Consider the following 17485-nt stretch of genomic DNA (forward strand, 5'->3'; position numbering starts at 1 on the left):
GACTTATGAAAACGGGATTTTTCAAAGTGGCCTTCAAGAGAAAAGGGAGCCGTGTGTGATGGCCAAAATGGAATTCTATGAATTAGTGTGACTCATTATTCTGGCCGTACGCACACAGACACACGCACACACACACGCACTCACTCACTTTTCCTCCTGCCTTCCATTTCATGGTCTTAGCTCGAATCTGAAATAAAACCCCGGCAGCCCTCCTCCCCTGGCCCTCAGCGGCGGCCTGTCTGATTGGATGCCTCCCACAGCCCTGAAGACCAGAGCTTCAAGGAGGAAGCCGCCGGGGACACGCTGAGTCCTCGCTTCTTAAAGTGCGCCCGTAAGTTACCTTGAAATGTTATTTTTTTTTTTTAAAAAAAAAGTATTTTAGGTTCAACAGACACTTGGGTTCCTGTTAACAACTCATTTAAGGAGAAAGTGGGGGGAAGGCATTCAGATCAAGGCTTCTTTGACAACATGAACCTCCTTACTTTGAATCCTTACATTGTCGATGGGATGAAAGATTTCGTGGAGACGCAGATGGGTAAATGCGCAGGTGAGAAAGGACAGATGTTCACTACAACGGAGTCGCAGGAATCTTGGGATGAGCTTTGTCTGGCCAATAATGGAGAATAGATATTGGAGGGAGGGGGGAGTGGGAGACCCAGAAAACCAAGACAAAAAAACCACTTTTGTGGCCATTGTGTTTCCACTGGAGTCTTGATCTAGGGAAGATGTGCTGTTTGGAGAACTAATAAGACGATCCACTGCTTTGATGGGGCATGTTCTAAAAACCAAGGTCTACAGAAGTCATCCATGGCTGGCTCCCTGGGGCCTTTCTCCCCTTTTCTTCAAACCTGGCTGCCAAGGAGGCACAGATGTGTTTTCTGCCCATCACCCCCAAAGCCCCAGACAACCGGCTCAGATCATCTTTTCTTAAAGGTTTATGGTTGCCTCTTGGTGACCACAGGCTCAACTTTGAACTCCTCAGCTGGCAGGCAAGGGCTGCCATGAGCTAGTGCCACCTTGCCTTCTCTTCCCAGTCTCCACAACTCCCAAGACCTTACTCCCGCCAGACCAGTCTTCTCCCTGACTTCAGATTATTCTTTCCTCCTCTGTGAAGGTCCCCTTCTCCAAAGATTCTCCTCTCTACTTGTCTGAGGTCTACACATCGTGGACGACCTGACTCTAAGGAGCCTTCTGCGTCCATCTTCAATGAGCTCTTGAGAGTTCCGATTCTTTGTGCCTTTGATCCATCTCACTGACTGTCTGTCTAGTCTACTCTCCCAAGAGGGCTTTTAACTCGGTAGAAACAAGGGTTCTGCCTGGGAGGTGCCAGCACATGGCACAAGACCAACAGAGTGAGCACAATAAGAAAGGAATGGCTTCTTCTAAACAGTGGAAGTGGCCAGGCAGTCGACCAGAGGGCACACATGATATGAGTTCATCACCTTCTCCTGGAGATCTTCCATTCCTGAGGCTGGGGGGCAGAACTCAAGAGAAACTGCCACCATAGTGCTGTCACACTCTGCTGACCACCCTAAAACCTGGAGGGCCCTTTATCTCCTGGGGCAAGGCCCAAACTATCAGCCTGTTGATATTGTCCCAACTTTTTTTTTTTTTTTTTAAGAACAGTTCATTCATTCAATAAGTAGTTGTTGAGTGCCAGGCACTGGGGATCTGGGGTTGAATATCCTATACCCAGCTCCATTGTCTTGGTTTTACAGACAATGAATTAAGAGCCACAGAAATGACTGATGACAGTCAAATTAAGCACAATGACAGTTTAAGTGCAGGCTGCTCTGAATATTTGGATAGACCTAACAATTGCTTCTCAAGGGTGCTGTTTTACATCTTGTGGGCTTTGAGCAGGTTGCCCTACAGCAGTGGCAAAAGGAGCCGCAAGCTGCTTTGACAGGCCACTTAATGGGATGCTGAGCCTAAGGGACTGATGGAAGAAGGTCAGTTCTCATGGTGGGTCTGAGTGAGGCTGGTGCCGTGAGCGCAGGTGGAGAAGCATCTCCAGGCAGGGACTGTGCCTGGACTTTCTAGGAATGTGGAGGAGGTCAGAGAAGGAACTAGCTGTCCCCCCAACTTAGGTCATAGACAAAAATGTCTCAACATCCTCCTCTGGTGCTAAGTGGCTTCTCCTCTTTAAAAGGAGGGCCTTCTTTTCAATAAGCTCCCATGTCCTATGCAAAGAATCCTCCAAGTCTTGCTGGAATAACCCTATTGGGAACCAGTTACTCCCTCACTGGCTGTATTTTGCTTCCTTGATTTTTCTATTAATGAAGCCAATGAGCTGCTTTGTATCATGATTTCTTCTGCTAATGTTTATCTAGTCTACATCATGGTGAGTTACAGGAGAATTAAAATCATGTCTAGTTCTTTCTGGATATAAAGGATCCTAGTGAGGGCATAAACCAGATAAACAAGTATCTGGCATGCATGCCACCACTTCTGAATCCAGTGGCCATGGCAGACATTATTAATCAATCCTGATGCTCATTTCTGCTGTGCCTTGATGTGGTTTCAAAGCACCTCCTCGGAACACTCTTCTGGTTACCCTCTGGGGGAATCGCTCCTCCTCCATTTTTTAAAATGACTTAAATAATTCTTTTCTTCAGAGTGCTCTTTCACTTGTAAGTATGTACTTTTAAAGACTTATTTAAGGACTGTTTCCCCAACTAAGCTGTAAGTTCCATGAGATGGGACCATGTCTGTCTTTGCTCATCACTTCGGTGGGATGGTAAGCCCATCCCTTGTCCTGTGGGAAGAATCAGTGCGTGTTTGCTGCAGGTTGATGGAATGCTTGAGCAAATGAGTGATTTAAAAAGAGGACGCGGGCTGATCGTCAAAATGCCTGGCTTAACGCTGGCTCTGCAGCTTCCTGACTCTGTGCGCTTGGACTAGTCCCTTTCCTTCTCTGGGCGTCAGCTTCTTCATCAGTAAAACGAGGATGAAACCACTCGTTTCTCAGAGTTGTGGTGGCCATCTGATGGTGGAAAGTAAGTGAAAGCATTTTGTAAACTCAGAGGCAAACGCTGGCAGTGGTGATTATTGGTGTGGTTTCCCCCACTTTCTAGGCTCCAGGGCTAAAAGCTGTTCAAGCAGAGGTTTCACTCTTCCAGAGCTTTTGGAGGATCTGGGACAAGATTGCTCTCCTGAGCTTGGGGGCCATGGGGAATTTTATTTTGGATTAGAGAGTTGGTTTACGGGGGTGCTAGCAGGCTGGTGTTCAGTGCGGGCCCAAAGGATGTATGCTGGGAGCAGATGACTGCTCCTCCCCTCCTGCCTGGGTCCAGAGTGGCAGCCTGTCTGCTGCTGGGGCCCTGTGGGGACGGGACCTGAGCTCCTGAACACTGAGCCCTGTTCATGGGAGGCATGGATGTGACTCTAGCCTTGACCATTTAGGATGCAGCATGGTGCCAGTACCCTCATGGGCGAGGAGGGAGGGGGTACTGTGTGCTGCACCCCGTTGTTGTTTCTACAGTTGGGGCCAAACAGCCCCATCCCTATGGAGATTTGAACCCCTGGAGCCTGTTTCCCTATAGGCTGGCCCTATTCTGGCCAGTGAAGCCTGCCTAATGCACCCTGGGGAGGCTGATGCCTTAAGCAAAGTGGCTCCAGCCGGCCCTGCTGAAGCTGATCCCAGCTGGCCTGGAGCGGGTGGGAATTCATGTGCGTGTTGTAGCAGGGGGTGGGGGAAGCTTGGGAATGGCCAAGTGCAATGGTCGGACCCTGACTGGCTGTTACCAATCTCAGAAAGGGGCATGGAACGGTGGGGCTGACCAGGCCCAGTGGCTCTGGGAAAAACAGAGCTTCACTCCCCTGTCCGCTGACTCTCAGCTGGGGTGGGTAGCAGGAGCCAGCAGAAATCAGGCCTTCCTCCAGAAGGGTAAGGCTTCCTAGAGGGCCAGTTTGCTGGGGAAAGTGGGTCCTGCCTGCAGAGAAACCAGGCCCATTCTCCTTTGGCAGCCAGAGATCTAGGTGTTCTCAACTGAGTAATTATGAATTAACAATGGCATTCTTATCTTCTGTCTTCCTCTAGACCAGGTGCTTTAAACTACGGCCCGTTGGCCGCATGCGGCCCCTTGAGGCCATTTATCCGCCTCCCCTCCCCGCTGCACTTTAGGAAGGGGCACCTCTTTCATTGGTGGTCAGTGAGAGTAGCACAGTATGTGGCGGCCCTCCGACAGTCTGAGGGACAGTGAACTGGCCCCCTGTGTAAAAAGTTTGGGGACGCCTGCTCTAGACTGTGAGTTCCAAGGACATCAGCATTGTGGTCAGCAGCTGTCATTTCTGCCTGCCTTGGCTCCAGGTCTGCTTCCTCCTGGAATGACACCTGTGGTCTCCAGTCTCCACCACGGCCCCCAGTGACGCTTGGCTCTGGTCTCCATACCCTTGTGGTGTTCTCTTCCACACTGACTGGGGCTTAGTTGCATAACCAACAGGACGTGACAGAAGAGAGGCAATGCAGCAGGGTGTATGACTTCCCAGGGGACAGCATCAAGGGCCCCCTAGCTTCTGCCCTGTTCCCTTTTGGGCTGGTTGATTGGAAGAAGCCCTCCACCATGGTGTCAGGACACTTGAGCAGCCGCATAAAGAGGCCCATGTGGACAGAGGCTGAAACCTCCAGTCAAGAGCCAGCAGCAGCTGGCCGGCTGTGAGACTGAGCCACCTTGGAAACGGATCCTGCAGCCCAGCCAGGCCTTAACATGACTGCAGCTCTGTCGATAGCTTGACACCAACCTCATCACAGACCCAGCTACACCACTGTGTTTCTGACCCACAGGAACCATGTGGGATGATACGTGTTTGTTATTGTTTGGGGAGAAATTATTACCCAGCAGGAGAACCAGTGAGGCTCTCCGTTCCCTTAGGAACCATCCTTCTTCCACTGTGTGTGGCCTTGGTGGAACTGGGACTTCAGGTGCTCCACCTGCCCTGAGCCAAGGGCTGGGGGCCTTGACCCTAGAGAGGACAATGAGACCCTCTCCCTGGAATTTGTATCTTGAGAAGAGACACTAGACCAGGAAACCACTTGACATCACAAACACGTAGAAACACATATATATGTATACACACATACACATATATGCATATAAACACATACAAATGTGTATGCACATGCACCCATACATATAGAAATATACATACATATACACATGCACATATATTTCCCTTTTTTTGCCAAAGTCATGTGCAGCCATCACTACCATCATCTCCACAGTGCCGTCAACAACCACACCACTCAGAGAAGGACCTAGAACACACGTCATTCAGTAAGTGCTCAACTAGTGCATGTTGGATAAATTAAAATCCTAGAAACGTGAACGATGTCAGGGCTGTTTATCATGATTTAACCTGTGTTTTGTTCATTGTCCTGGAAAAGATTTTGAAAGCCTGAGAATTCATGATCTTGGTTCTCTGTCTCCCTCCTTTACCTACCTTCTCAGAGGAGAGTAGCGTTGTGCTCAGCTACTTACCACAGAAAGGTTCTGCTGCCAGACAGGGAGCTGAAGGGGTCTGCAGACAGCCTGCCGGAGCTAGTCTGGAAACCCACGCTCTTCGAGGGAAGAACTAGGGTGAGAGGAAGGCGTAAGCCTCAGAAGAAAGCGAGGCAGTGGCGGAGGTAAGGGATAGGGGAGTGGTGGTTGTAAGCCGTGCCCTGGAGAAGCCGAGTCTTGCTCTGGGAGAGCTGTCTGTGTGACCCCTCTCAGGAGGCAGAATTGCGGCCACGGTGAGTCCCAGCAAAGGTCCTTGAGCCTTCTGGGTGCAAATCCAATTGAGCTGCCCATCAGGAGACTTTTTGAGTTTTTGTGGGATTGACCTCCTGCAATTCAGCGGTGACCAGTGTAGGTTGGTGCCAGATGCCAGGAATCCTACACACCCCAAGGTATTGCTCTGTCTGAGACCTTGGGAGTATAAGAGACGGAACCCCACTAAGCAACAGAAATTAAATTTCTACCAGTCCAGCACAACAAAGGCACAAAATCAGATTTATAATGATTTGATTTAGGGGTGTGTGCCATTTCTCCTATAAAGTTTGTGGAGTAAATCTCAAAGTTACTACGATGGCAGGAATATTCATTTTTTGGTCTTTGTTCATTATTGTATTACAAAGCTTGGTACATTGCCTAAAACGCAGTAGGCACTCAATAAATATTAGTGCTTAAAGGCACGGGTAGAGAATGAAAATGTCCTGGGTGCCTGCAAAGTTCTAGAAACTCTTGAAACTTCACTTGGAGTCTTCTTTTCATATCAACACTTGAACCTTGGTATTTTCTTTCTCCTCCTTTATTAAGGGAAGAAGGAAGGAAAGGAGGAGACAGAAATAAGAAATAAATAATATATTATTTATGTCTCCTCCTTTCCTTCCTTCATTTCTTCCTTCTTCCCTTCCCAATCCTTTTCCAGCTGTCCAAATGTATTTGCATGTATTTTGTAAGCAGCGTATTGTTGTATGTGTGTATTTTTCATTTGTGTTAGGACTAGAGTGTCACTTATCATCCTGTTTCCCATCTTTTTCACCCTCCTCATTTTGCCATCCACCAGCACCCAGACACTCCTGCCAATGCTGAGGGCCTTAAATAGATCTGGGATAGAGCTTTGGAATATGCCTCCAGGAGTGGGGCTGCTTGCGAGGTCCCTGCAGTGTCTGTGTGTAACTTAACCCAGAGCGGCTGCAATGGCCCACACTCCCTCCCAGCAAGGCATAAAGCTTCCTTCATTTCCACATCTGTGCCAACACTGGCCTTCCCCAGCTTTCTAACATTCTTCAGTATCACCGAGTGATACCTTATCGTTATTTTAACTTGCATCTTTTGCTCTCATTTGGAGGAAAAGAACTGAAGTCTCAGAAAAGTGAAGTTAGTGAGTAGCTGAGTTTGTGTCCACCTACCTGAGGCTTACACTCGAGGGCCTGGCTGCCCCTTAGATGGGCTGATGGCAGCAGTCGAGCCAGACTGTGTGGGCACCGTCAGGAGAGCAGCCTTCTGCTGTGATCGAGCCCCACCTGGTGGCTCAGGAAGGGAAGGGGAAGGGGAAGAGGAGGGAAAGGAATGGCAGGGGAGGCATTTACCCCAGCAGCTGCACAAGGCCATGCCCTGCCACAGACATACACACCTGGAGGACATGTGCCAGGCCTTAAGGGACTTAGGTTTAGCCTCTGCCACTGGGACGTGGAAGGAACTCGAATAGCTTCACCATCGAGGAGCTTATTGTTTTTAGCAAATAAAACCAGAACTTTTTTAAAAACAAAAACACTATTTCTTTTTAACTAAAGTACAATATACTTTTAAAGGGCATAAATCCCAAGTGCACAGCTCAGTGAATTTTCTAAGCTAATTTCCCTCCAGTCGGTCACACACCCCCTCCTCCAAGGGTAGCCGCCATCCTGATTCCAACACTATAGATTAAGTTTAGGGTTTTTTGTTTTTCGGGTTTTTTTTTGCCTGATTGAAGGTTGTATAAATGGAACTCTACAGGTGTTCTTTTTTGTATTTTGCCACTTTCGCACAATATGGTGTGTATAATTCGTCCATATTGCATGCTTTTTCTTGTTTTTATGTAGTATTCCATTGTATGATTATATTGCAAGATATGCTTTCTACAGCTGACTGATGGATATTTGGGTTGATTCCAGTTCTCGGCTACATTGAATAAAGTTGCTGCAAAATTTAGCACATGCCTATTGGTGCACGTGTCCATTGGTGCACATGTCTGTTGGTGCACATGTATATTGGTGCACGTTTATTGGTGCACATGTCCATTGGTGCATATGTCTATTGGTACACACATCCATTGGTGCACACGTGCATGCAGTTCTGTTCAGTATGTATGCATAGGAAATACCAGACCATCGAGGAGTGTATATTCGACGTAAGTGGATGGTCCCAGTATTCCTAAGTGGTGCCAACCTGCATCTGCAATGGCAGAGTATGAATTCTGATTCTCACCAAAGGTAAAGGGGATTACCACTGCCAGTCTTCAGCCATTCTGGTGTGTGCATAGTGGTTCTGCATCATCTTTTATAACCTGTATATCCTAATTATTAATGACTTTTTTTATGCTTACTGGTCATTTGGCTATCCTCTTTTGTGAATTTTTTATACTATACAAGACTTTTGCTTATTTTTTCCACTGAGCAACCTGCCTTTTTTTCTTACCGATATATAGGAGTTAAAAATATATCACCTGGACAGGAGTCCTTTGTCAGATATGTTGTCAGAAGAAATATCTTCTCTTGCTTGGGTCATTGGCCTTTTCATTTTCTTAGTGATGTCTCTCAGGAATTATTTTCTTTGCTTGTGACAGAGTCTTGGTCTGTTGCCTCAGCTGGCGTGCAGTGGCATGACCATGGTTCACTGCAGCCTTAACCTCCTGGGCTCAAGAAATCCTCCCACCTCAACCTCCTGAGTAGCTGGGACTGCAGGCATCCACCACCATGCCTGGCTTATTTTTTAAAAAGTTTTCTTTTATATAGGTAGGGTTTCACTATGTTGCCCAGGCTGGTCTTGAACTCCTGGCCTCAAGCGATCCTTCCACGTCAACCTCCTAAAGTGCTGGGATTCCAAGTGTGAGTCGCTGCACCCGGCCAGAAATTCTGAATTCTAATATAATACAATTTGTTAAATTTTTCTTTTATTATTGGAGCTTGCTGAGTTGTGTTAAAAATCGTTTTGCCTACCCCAAGGTCATGGAGATTGTCATGTACCATTCTTCTAAAACCTTCCACAATCTGCATCCGTCTGGAATTGATTTTTGCATATGGTGAGAAGCAGAGGGTCAATATTTTTTTCCATATGGATATTTAATTGACCAGCGTCATTTATTGGAAAGACCATCATTTCCCCACTGCACTGCAGTGTCACCTTTGCCATAAACCAGGGGATAGTACGCGTGTGAGTCTCTTCCTCGTATATGCGTTTATCTGTTTCTTTATCTGGTGGTAACTGTTTTACGGAGTACAGTAGAATTGTACTGCTCATGAGGTAATTTCAGAGTGTGTAAAACACCTGTTTAGAGTGTGCTGTAGGTGGTGCTGTCTGCTGATGGACGCTGGCCTGGGGTCGTCTGATAAAAATTCCTTTCTCAATGTGACCTGTGAATCTTGGGGCTTGCTGTGGGCTCGCTTGGCCAGGATGTCAGGAACATGAATCTGAGGCTCCTTACGCTTGTGGGGTCCAGGCCTCAGCTGTTTTGAGTGGGGCAAGGTCTCTTCTCTGCTTTCATTTCCTTTCCCTTTTCCAGTTCACGCTGAACCCCAGAAAAGCCTGCAGCCTGGTGCTACAGGTGCATCTGGGGTCTGAGAGGTGGACTTCCCACAGCAGCTCCTTCCTGGAGGTTCTGGAGGCATCAAGCAGTCTCTCTGAGATGTGGCATTCGACTCAGCAGGGGCTGGGCAAGACCTCCTGCTAACATTACTTCATGAACAAGGTTTTTGTGTTGATGTACAGCTCTCCAAACAGGAGCCCTGGGGTTGCAGGAGAAGATCCCCAGGCCCTGGTTCTGAATATACCACCAGAGGGGCAGTGGGATGGACCTGCCTCCCACAGCCATCAGCCTGGGGCTCATGCTCTGGCACTTTCACTAGGTGAAGATGGGCAGCAGGGTATGACTGTGGGGACAGGTTGAGGAGAGCATTCAGCATGTGGATTCCAGCCGCAACTCTACCATGAACTCAGGGAATCACAGGGGGATGCTCCACCCACTTCTGGGCCTCTGACTCCACCTTTCATCTCCGTATTATGGGTTGGGTTGTGTCCTTCCAAATGATATGTGGAAGTTCTATCCCCTGATACCTGAGGATGATCTTATCTGAAAATGGGGTCTTTACAGATCTAATCATGTCAATAGAGTGGGCTCTAATGTTAATAGGACTGGTACCCTTAAAAAGAGACAGAGACACGTGGAGAAGACAGTGTGAAGATGGGGGCAGAGACTGGGGTTGTGCTCCACAAGCCACGGAATGCAAGAAGCTAAAGAAATCAGGAAGACTCCCTGCCCCCCCAGGCTTTTGAGGGAGCATAGTCCTGCCAACACCTGGTCTTTGGGCTTCTACTCTTCAGAACTGTGAGAAAAGTGTCTGGGCTGGGCGTGCTGGCTCACACCTATAATCCCAGCACTTGGGGAGGCCAGAGCTGGAGGATCGCTTGCATCCGGGAGTTCAAGACCAACTTGGGCAACATGGTGAAGCCGTGTCTCTACAAAAAGTACAAAAATTAGCTGGGTGTGGTGGTACACTCCTGTAGTACAAGCTACTTGGGAGACTGAGGTTGGAGGATTACATAAGCCCAGGAAGTCGAGCCTGCAGTGAGCCATGATCATGCCACTGCAGTCCAGCCTGGGCAACAGAGTGAGTCCTTACCTAAAAAAAACAAAAAGAAAAACAGAAACAAACAAACAAACAAAAAAAACAAAGAAGAAAAAGAATTAGGAAATATTGGCTGTGTTAGGCCACCTAGTTGTCATACTTCATTCTAGCAGCTCTGAGAATCCCGGTCTCTGAGCTTGCTTCTCCAATCTGTCCTTCACCACGTCATTTTCTGCTCCATACCCATTGGTGGTTCCTCACTGACCTCTGGAACATCATGGATGCTGGCGGCATCTCCCATCTAACCAGTTCCAACCCAAATCCTGGTGTTTGCCTTTCTCTCTTTTGCTCTTTCGCACTGCATTTTATGGCACATGTGACAGTCACTCAGGTCAAAGATTGGCCCAAGGGCTATTCCTGAGTTCTCTCCCTCATGTCCGCATCCAATCCAGGGACAAATTCCTTCATCTCTACCTCCAAAATACATTCCCGATAATTTGCTTCTACCGTGGTCACCTTACTTTAAGCCTCCAACCTTCTCTTCCTTTAACTGCACACTAGCCTCCTGTGGAAGGCTGATTGCAGAATTGTCCAGTCTTGTACTACTCCCTGCATCCAAGCTCTTTGAAATTCTTTCCTTCTATAGGTACAGGTTATTTCTCCATCCTTGAATTTGAGCTGACTTTGGGACTTGTGTTGGCCATTGAAGACTAGAGTGAGGTGAGAGTAATTGCGTGCCATTTCTGAGCCTAGTACTTAAGATACCTCGTGCACTTCTTGGAATGCTGCCACCATGAGCACAAGCCCAGGCTAGCCTGTTAGAGGAAGACCTGCATGAAGCAGAGGCCAGCCAGCCCAGGCAAGGCCACATTAGACCAGCAAGACCCAGTTAACCCACTAGCTGACTACAGACATGTCAGTCCAGGCTAGCTCAGCTGAACCTGGCCAAGATCAGAGATGCTCAATTGACCAGTGGAATCATGAGAATTTCTGTTGTTTTAAACTATATTTTAGGGATTATATGTTACACAGCTATAGCTGACTGATATACCTTCATACTCATCTCCAGGCTTTCTCTTTCTTTCTCACAGAGCATTTTCTCTTCTCAGAAGCCAGAGGGGCCTCTCCTGTACTTATTGCCCTCCAACATGATTTTCCGCTACAACTAGAATTATCTCCAAACTATAGCCTTCAAGGACCATAGCCTTCAAGGCCTGACCCGATCATTTCTCCCAACTCTCTCCTTTCCTCACTCTGCCTCCACCACACTGACCTTCCTGCAAGTCCCATGAACATGCATTGGCTTTTGCCATCCCCCTGCTGCAGCTCTGCCTCCAGGTCTGTTCATGGTGGCTTCTTCTCATCTTTCAGGTACCAACACAATCACTTATTCCAGGAGGCCTGCCCTGACCACCTTACCTGAAGCCATCCTCTCTTACCCTCCTCCCAGTCGCTTTTCTTGCATTCCACTCTGTTTTTATTTTCTCATACTTGCAAAAAAAAAAAAAAAAAAAAAAAGCCTTTTGCTAAAGTACGTATTATTTGTGTCGCAAACTAGAACATAAGCTCATCAAAGCAAGAATGTGTATTTTTATTCACTGCTGTGTCCTTAGTAGTTTATAACCGTTTCTGGCACATAGTAGGTATTCAGTAAATATTTGCTAAATGAATGAATAACATCCCCAAGTTGGGGTGAGGGGAGCCTTTGTCATGAAACCACAAGCCCTTTGAGCATGGGATCTCCTGCCACTGTGCTCCTTGCTAATCATCCACTCCATGCAGATTGACCTACCTATAGGTTTTCCACCATAACACGCTGTCTCTGGCATCTGAACCTCTGTACGTTCTGTTCCCTCTGTCTGCTCTTTCCTCCTATATAAAGATCCTGGATACTCCTGTTTATCCTTAAAAGTGTTACGTTAGACGTCTCCTCCTTCATGAAGTTTTTACATCATCTGCTGCTCCCAGCCCACAGTGAAGGGCCTCCTCCCCCTGTTCTCTCAGGACATTTGGTTCCCCTCACCTTACTCCTCACACGGTGCTTTTAAATAGCTGGTAATTCCGCTGTCTTCAGGACTATACACCCCATGTGGGCAGGACCAGGTCTTCTTAATGACTGCGTCCCTGGACTCCCATAGGGGCAGGGACGACACACCCACAGGTGGCTGCTTAGTAACTATGTTATGGCTGACTGTCAGGCTTGAGGAATATGACTGGAGGCCAGTGGACTATAGGAGCTCAAGATGTACCCTTTCTTTGACTGCACATCAACAGAAACCTGTGAAAAGTCAGGGCCAATGTGGGCCCTGGGTAAATGTGGAGAAGCTGAGAGCCGATGCAGTGTTGGGATCACACAGATCCTCCTGCTGCTACCAACCTCAACACTCCACTAAGTGAAGAGAGCTCCTGATTAAGGCCAAGATGTTGGCATCTCCCTCAGCTTCTCTGTGACATCAGATGGGCTGGGCTTCCCTTTTTCTGAATACCTTTCTACACATGGGGCTCCTAGTGAGTTGTGGAGGATTAGAGCTTGGTGTATGACTCCAGTTCTGCAGGGAAGGATCCAGGGGTCTTAGTGGACCACAAGGGAAGTATAGCACATTACCTGTATAATACAGTTGGTGAAGGAGAAAAATGAATACATAAAATATACATGCCACCTTGAAGTCCGTCCCTATTACAAGAAAGGAATCCAGCCACTGGCTTCATGCCTTATTCTGGGTCCATTTATGGTATTGCATTTTTAAGAGGGACATGCTAAGGATACTGCAGAGATAATCAAACTGAATTGTATCACAGAAAACTGTGGAAAAAGTCTGAAAATGAAATGGCTAAATAGTCACTGTCATATTACGTCGCTATGGTTAATACATCTGACATTTAACTTTTCAGGGCCATTTTATCTGTAGTTTAATGTGCTCCTCATCACTAGTCTTGCCTGAATATGAGCATTTACCAGCCAATGAAGGCTGCTGACTTCTCCCCTTCCACGCTGCCTGGAATGAGAGGAAACAGGCGCAAATGGCAGCAATGGAGAGGCAGGGCAGACAGGCGGAGGACTTCCTGGAGGCAGGGCTCTCGGTGTAGGACAGAGGTTGACTGTGCTCTCCCTGGCTGCCCAGTCTGTGATACTGAAGTGAAGGCCTCCGAGGATGCTTTCAGGTTTGATTTTGGTTGAGGTAATATTGACCAAGTGCCTAACACTTGTGATACAAGAAAAATTCATTTCCTTTTCCATTTGTGATGCACCATTCTCCCCACGGGACAGGTATTTCCTGGAGAGAGGGAGTATTAACCCTTTGCAGCTGTTTCCTTGGATTCTGGCTTGGGTCTCACTGCAGTTCTGTCTAAACACAGATTGCTGGCCTGTGGGCTCACGCTTCTCCAGCCTGCTGGCTCCTCAGAGGGGTGTTGTATTCCTTAGTGGTGACTGCACCCCTAAGGTGGGCTGGCATGGGGTGGGGGAGGGCGGGTCTGGCAGCCTCCAGGGCCTCTCTTTGAGCCCCAGTGGTAATGACTTTCAATGGAGAAAGCTACTTACCTTCAAGGGATCATTTTAGAATCTCAGGGTGGGATACGAAAATCGAAAAGCATGTGGAAGGAAAATCCCTGCTATTTCATTATACAGAGTCAGAGAGTAAAACTTGCTAACAAGACCAGCTTGAACAGTGGCTGCCCAGCGGAGATTCTCAATGGGAGTCTCTCTGGAATGTGTCTTGGGGCCCAGGGATCATTAGATGTATGGGCTTGCCATGAGGAGATGTAGGTTTGTATTAGCAGCTTTTCCACAGGGATTGATGTGCCTGGTTTTGAGGATCCCTCTCAGAAAAGCAGCGGCTGGAAAATCAGCTCCTCATCTACTCCAGCGAACTATGGAACAGCCCGCATTTGCGTGGAGTTCTCGGCTGTCACTGACTGTGCTCCCTGCTTCACATGCCAGCTCTCATGAGCTCTTCACAGCACCCTGCTCAGAACATACTGCCATTAACCCCATTCTACAGGCGAGGAAACAGAGGCACAGAAATGTAAAGTAACTTGCCTAAAGTCACACAGCTACTAAGTAGGATACTCGGGATCCAGACTTGCTTGAAACACTTGCAAGGACTGGAAGTGCCTGAGTTTGTGACCTTGGTTGGCCAACATGCCCAGATGGGAAGGCTGTGTCTCAGGAGAGTTCTGCAGGACTGACCACAGTCATGCAAGCGAGCAGGGCCGGAGACTCGGGGAAGATACTTTTTTCATCTCAATCCTGCCGTTTCTCGCCCATGTGACTCTGAGCAAGTTTCTTGCCCTCTGTGGCTTCTTACCTTCAAGTGAATACGGTCCTGAACTTGCTGATATTGAGGCACCTACCAGCTCTGAGAGGTTTCAGGTCTCCTTTTGGGGTCTGTGGTTGTAAGCACCCAAGGGTCTCCCTTACTTCCTCCGTACGTTGATAGCATCTCCCTCTCTCACTGCCCCTCCCCTGGTCAGCCCCCCACTCTGCACACAAGGAGGCCAGGTCCCCACAAATCCAAGTCCTGCACCTGGGCATGGGGCACATATGTGTGTCCCCACCAGCTCCTTTGCCCTTTGTCCTTTCTAATGTCCCTCTGGGGACCCTGGGATCCCCCCCCCACTTTTTTTTTTTTAACTCCTTCTAAGACATCCTTCCTAAGAAGCCCTTTCTAAGGAGTCTTCTTTTGGTCGGGAGAAAAACCACAGTTCCTCCTAAGCTGGTTCTGACTTGGATGTCAAGAACCAGTCTGACAGCAGCTGAGTGATCATGCAGCTGAGGCTTGTTTCCTGATTGCTTACGTTCTAAAGGGATGCACTAAGTTGGAAGGGCCACTTGTAGTGTGCCAGAGGATGGCATCTGGAGGCAAAGGTTCCGATGACAGAAGGAGCCTGAAGGTGGTGGCGAGAGGAGCTATTTAGAGGGCCACGCTGGGTATTCCGGTGAACACCTTTTTAGCGTCTATTTCGCCTTCGACCATGTGGGGGTGGATGTCCACGTTCATTCCTGCATCCTTGCACAGCTTGAGCAAGGTCCGAATGTTCTCCTTGGACAACCTCAGGTATCTGTTTAAGAGAAGGCCAAAGAGGTCAGTTGAAGGTGGAGTCACAGCAGCTTCTAACTTTATTGCAAAGAGTTTAGATTTAAGCAGTAGTAAGTGTGGGTGCTCTACAAGGGACTGGCTCTCGCAGCATCTGGGGAGCTCACAGAGACTTTTTAAGACTGCAGGATGCTCTGAAAAGGCAGTGGGAGTTTCCGTTGGTGTAACTCTTCCGGTAATCAGCCACCTCCAAAGAAAAAACATTCATTATCATTGACTTAGTAGCCCCACTCAGGCTTTCAATGTATCCCAAGAAGAGAAGTCAATGGAAAGAAAAGCTATATAAACAAAAGATGTTCATTTTTGGGGTTGTCAACAACAGGAAAATGAGTCATTCTTCTAACAGAGAAATGGTCAATCTGATAATGGACGACCCTACGTCAAGGATCTTAATTAAAAGGCCATAGTTAGAATGGCATTAGGAAGAAGGTGGTGTCACATGGCTGTGACAGTACCAAGTACGGAGAAAAGACAGAATGTGAATTGTCATGTGATTTGCCACTGCCATGCACACATACCCTGGGAGAGGCTAAGGGCCAGGAAAGATACAGGACAGTGGAAATTATGGCTGAGCAAAGCTGCAGGCATAGCGGTGGGTATTTGCTTTTAATAATATCTGCACAATTGAAAAATCAGACCACTGATTTAGAATATTAGCTAGAGACCCATGATTCTGATTTATACTGAAGAATCGGCTCAATCCCATTTGTACTGTGTGATCCAGAGAGCTCCTTATTCTATCAGCAACCCTGATCTTGGACCCAGCTTTAGTATAGGGGGTAGGCCTCCTACTCAGGCTGCCTGCTGGTTGCTTACTTTGCCACAGATGATGGGAGAGGAATTGTGTGTTGCTATAACCTGATTTTCTGCCTTTTGAGAATGGCCACTCTTCTTTAAGATCTTCCCAGAGCCTACCTGGTTTTATGGCCAGCTCAGACCCCTTCACCTATCCTCATACCTGGGCTATGTTTTCTCTGACCAGCCTAGCCTATGAAGGTGTCATGCATATGTATACGGGGTCACTTATTAAGATCTCATCCTGGCCAAGTGCTGTGGCTCATGTCTGTAATCCAGCACTTTGGGAGGCCAAGGTGGGCCAATCACTTGAAAACAGGAGTTCAAGACCTCTCTCACTGCCCCTCTCTGGTCAACATGGCGCATGGCAACATGGCGAACATGGCGAAACCCCATCTCTACTAAAACTACAAAAATTAGCTGGGTGTAGTGATGCAGGCCTGTAATCCCAGCTACTCAGGAGGCTGAGGCATGCAAATTACTTGAACCTGGGAGGTGGAGGTTGTCGTGAGCTGAGATCTCATCACTGCACTCCAGTGTAGGTGACAGAGCGAGACTATCTCAAAGCAAACAAACAAACAAACAAACAAACAACACCAATTCTGAACCACTTTACTCTTTTTTCAGATATTTCTTGAATGGCTTCATATTCTATTGCTTCAGATATTCTTTCCCTCTCTTTGGAGGATAGTAGTCCTGTCCAAATCTCTTTTCCCCCCACCATGGAACCCAGGTAGACCGTCTGTTGGCCAGAGTCAATTACAACCACCTGGTCTATCTGAAAGCCATGGCTGAAGTCATCCAGTCATGGAACCAGCCAGCAAGAGCAGTCTGTTGAGGTCTCTCCCTGTTCATCTTGAAACCAGTTACCCATTCTACCCATCCATCCTTCTGCCAGTCAGTGAGCACAGCAGGACTTTGTGATGGGGTTATTAGATTGCCAGATGTTTGAGACCATGTTAAACCTACAGATGAGTTTACTGATGTCCACATTACCAAGACGATGACAACTATATCACTCTGTTGTTTTGTTTTCTTATTTGCTAAAGTTTTTGAACTTTGTCTGTTACACCTTTACAGTAAAGTGGAAAACACTCGTCTAGGGAGAGGGATACTTATTTTTTGGGGGGAAACTTGGCTGCATTGCTGAAAGCCAGACAGCCCTGACAAATAGGACAGAGAGCAAGTGAGAAGGGAGACTCTTTGAGAAGAGCAATAAATATCAAATGATTCCACACTTTGTTCATGATCCCTTTGACTTCACTGGGGATGGTGGCTACCATCA

General features: G+C 47.6%; 1 protein-coding gene across 2 annotated transcripts in view; it reads right to left on the reverse strand.

Annotated features, from left to right (window-relative positions):
* Nucleotides 1-15069: 15069 nt before the first annotated feature.
* Nucleotides 15070-17485, reverse strand: part of C1H16orf78 (chromosome 1 C16orf78 homolog) — a 28404-nt gene continuing 25988 nt past the window's right edge. Inside the window, exon 6 of one of the 2 annotated variants that reach the window (XM_003937251.3) lies at nucleotides 15070-15370. In XM_003937251.3, coding sequence (XP_003937300.1) covers nucleotides 15223-15370 — 148 coding nt within the window. In that variant the 3' untranslated portion in view covers nucleotides 15070-15222. The remainder of the gene's footprint in view (nucleotides 15371-17485) is intronic. The other variant, XM_039460854.2, reaches the window with a different exon arrangement.

This window comes from Saimiri boliviensis, chromosome 1, assembly GCF_048565385.1.
Source record: "Saimiri boliviensis isolate mSaiBol1 chromosome 1, mSaiBol1.pri, whole genome shotgun sequence".
Taxonomy (NCBI): domain Eukaryota; kingdom Metazoa; phylum Chordata; class Mammalia; order Primates; family Cebidae; genus Saimiri; species Saimiri boliviensis.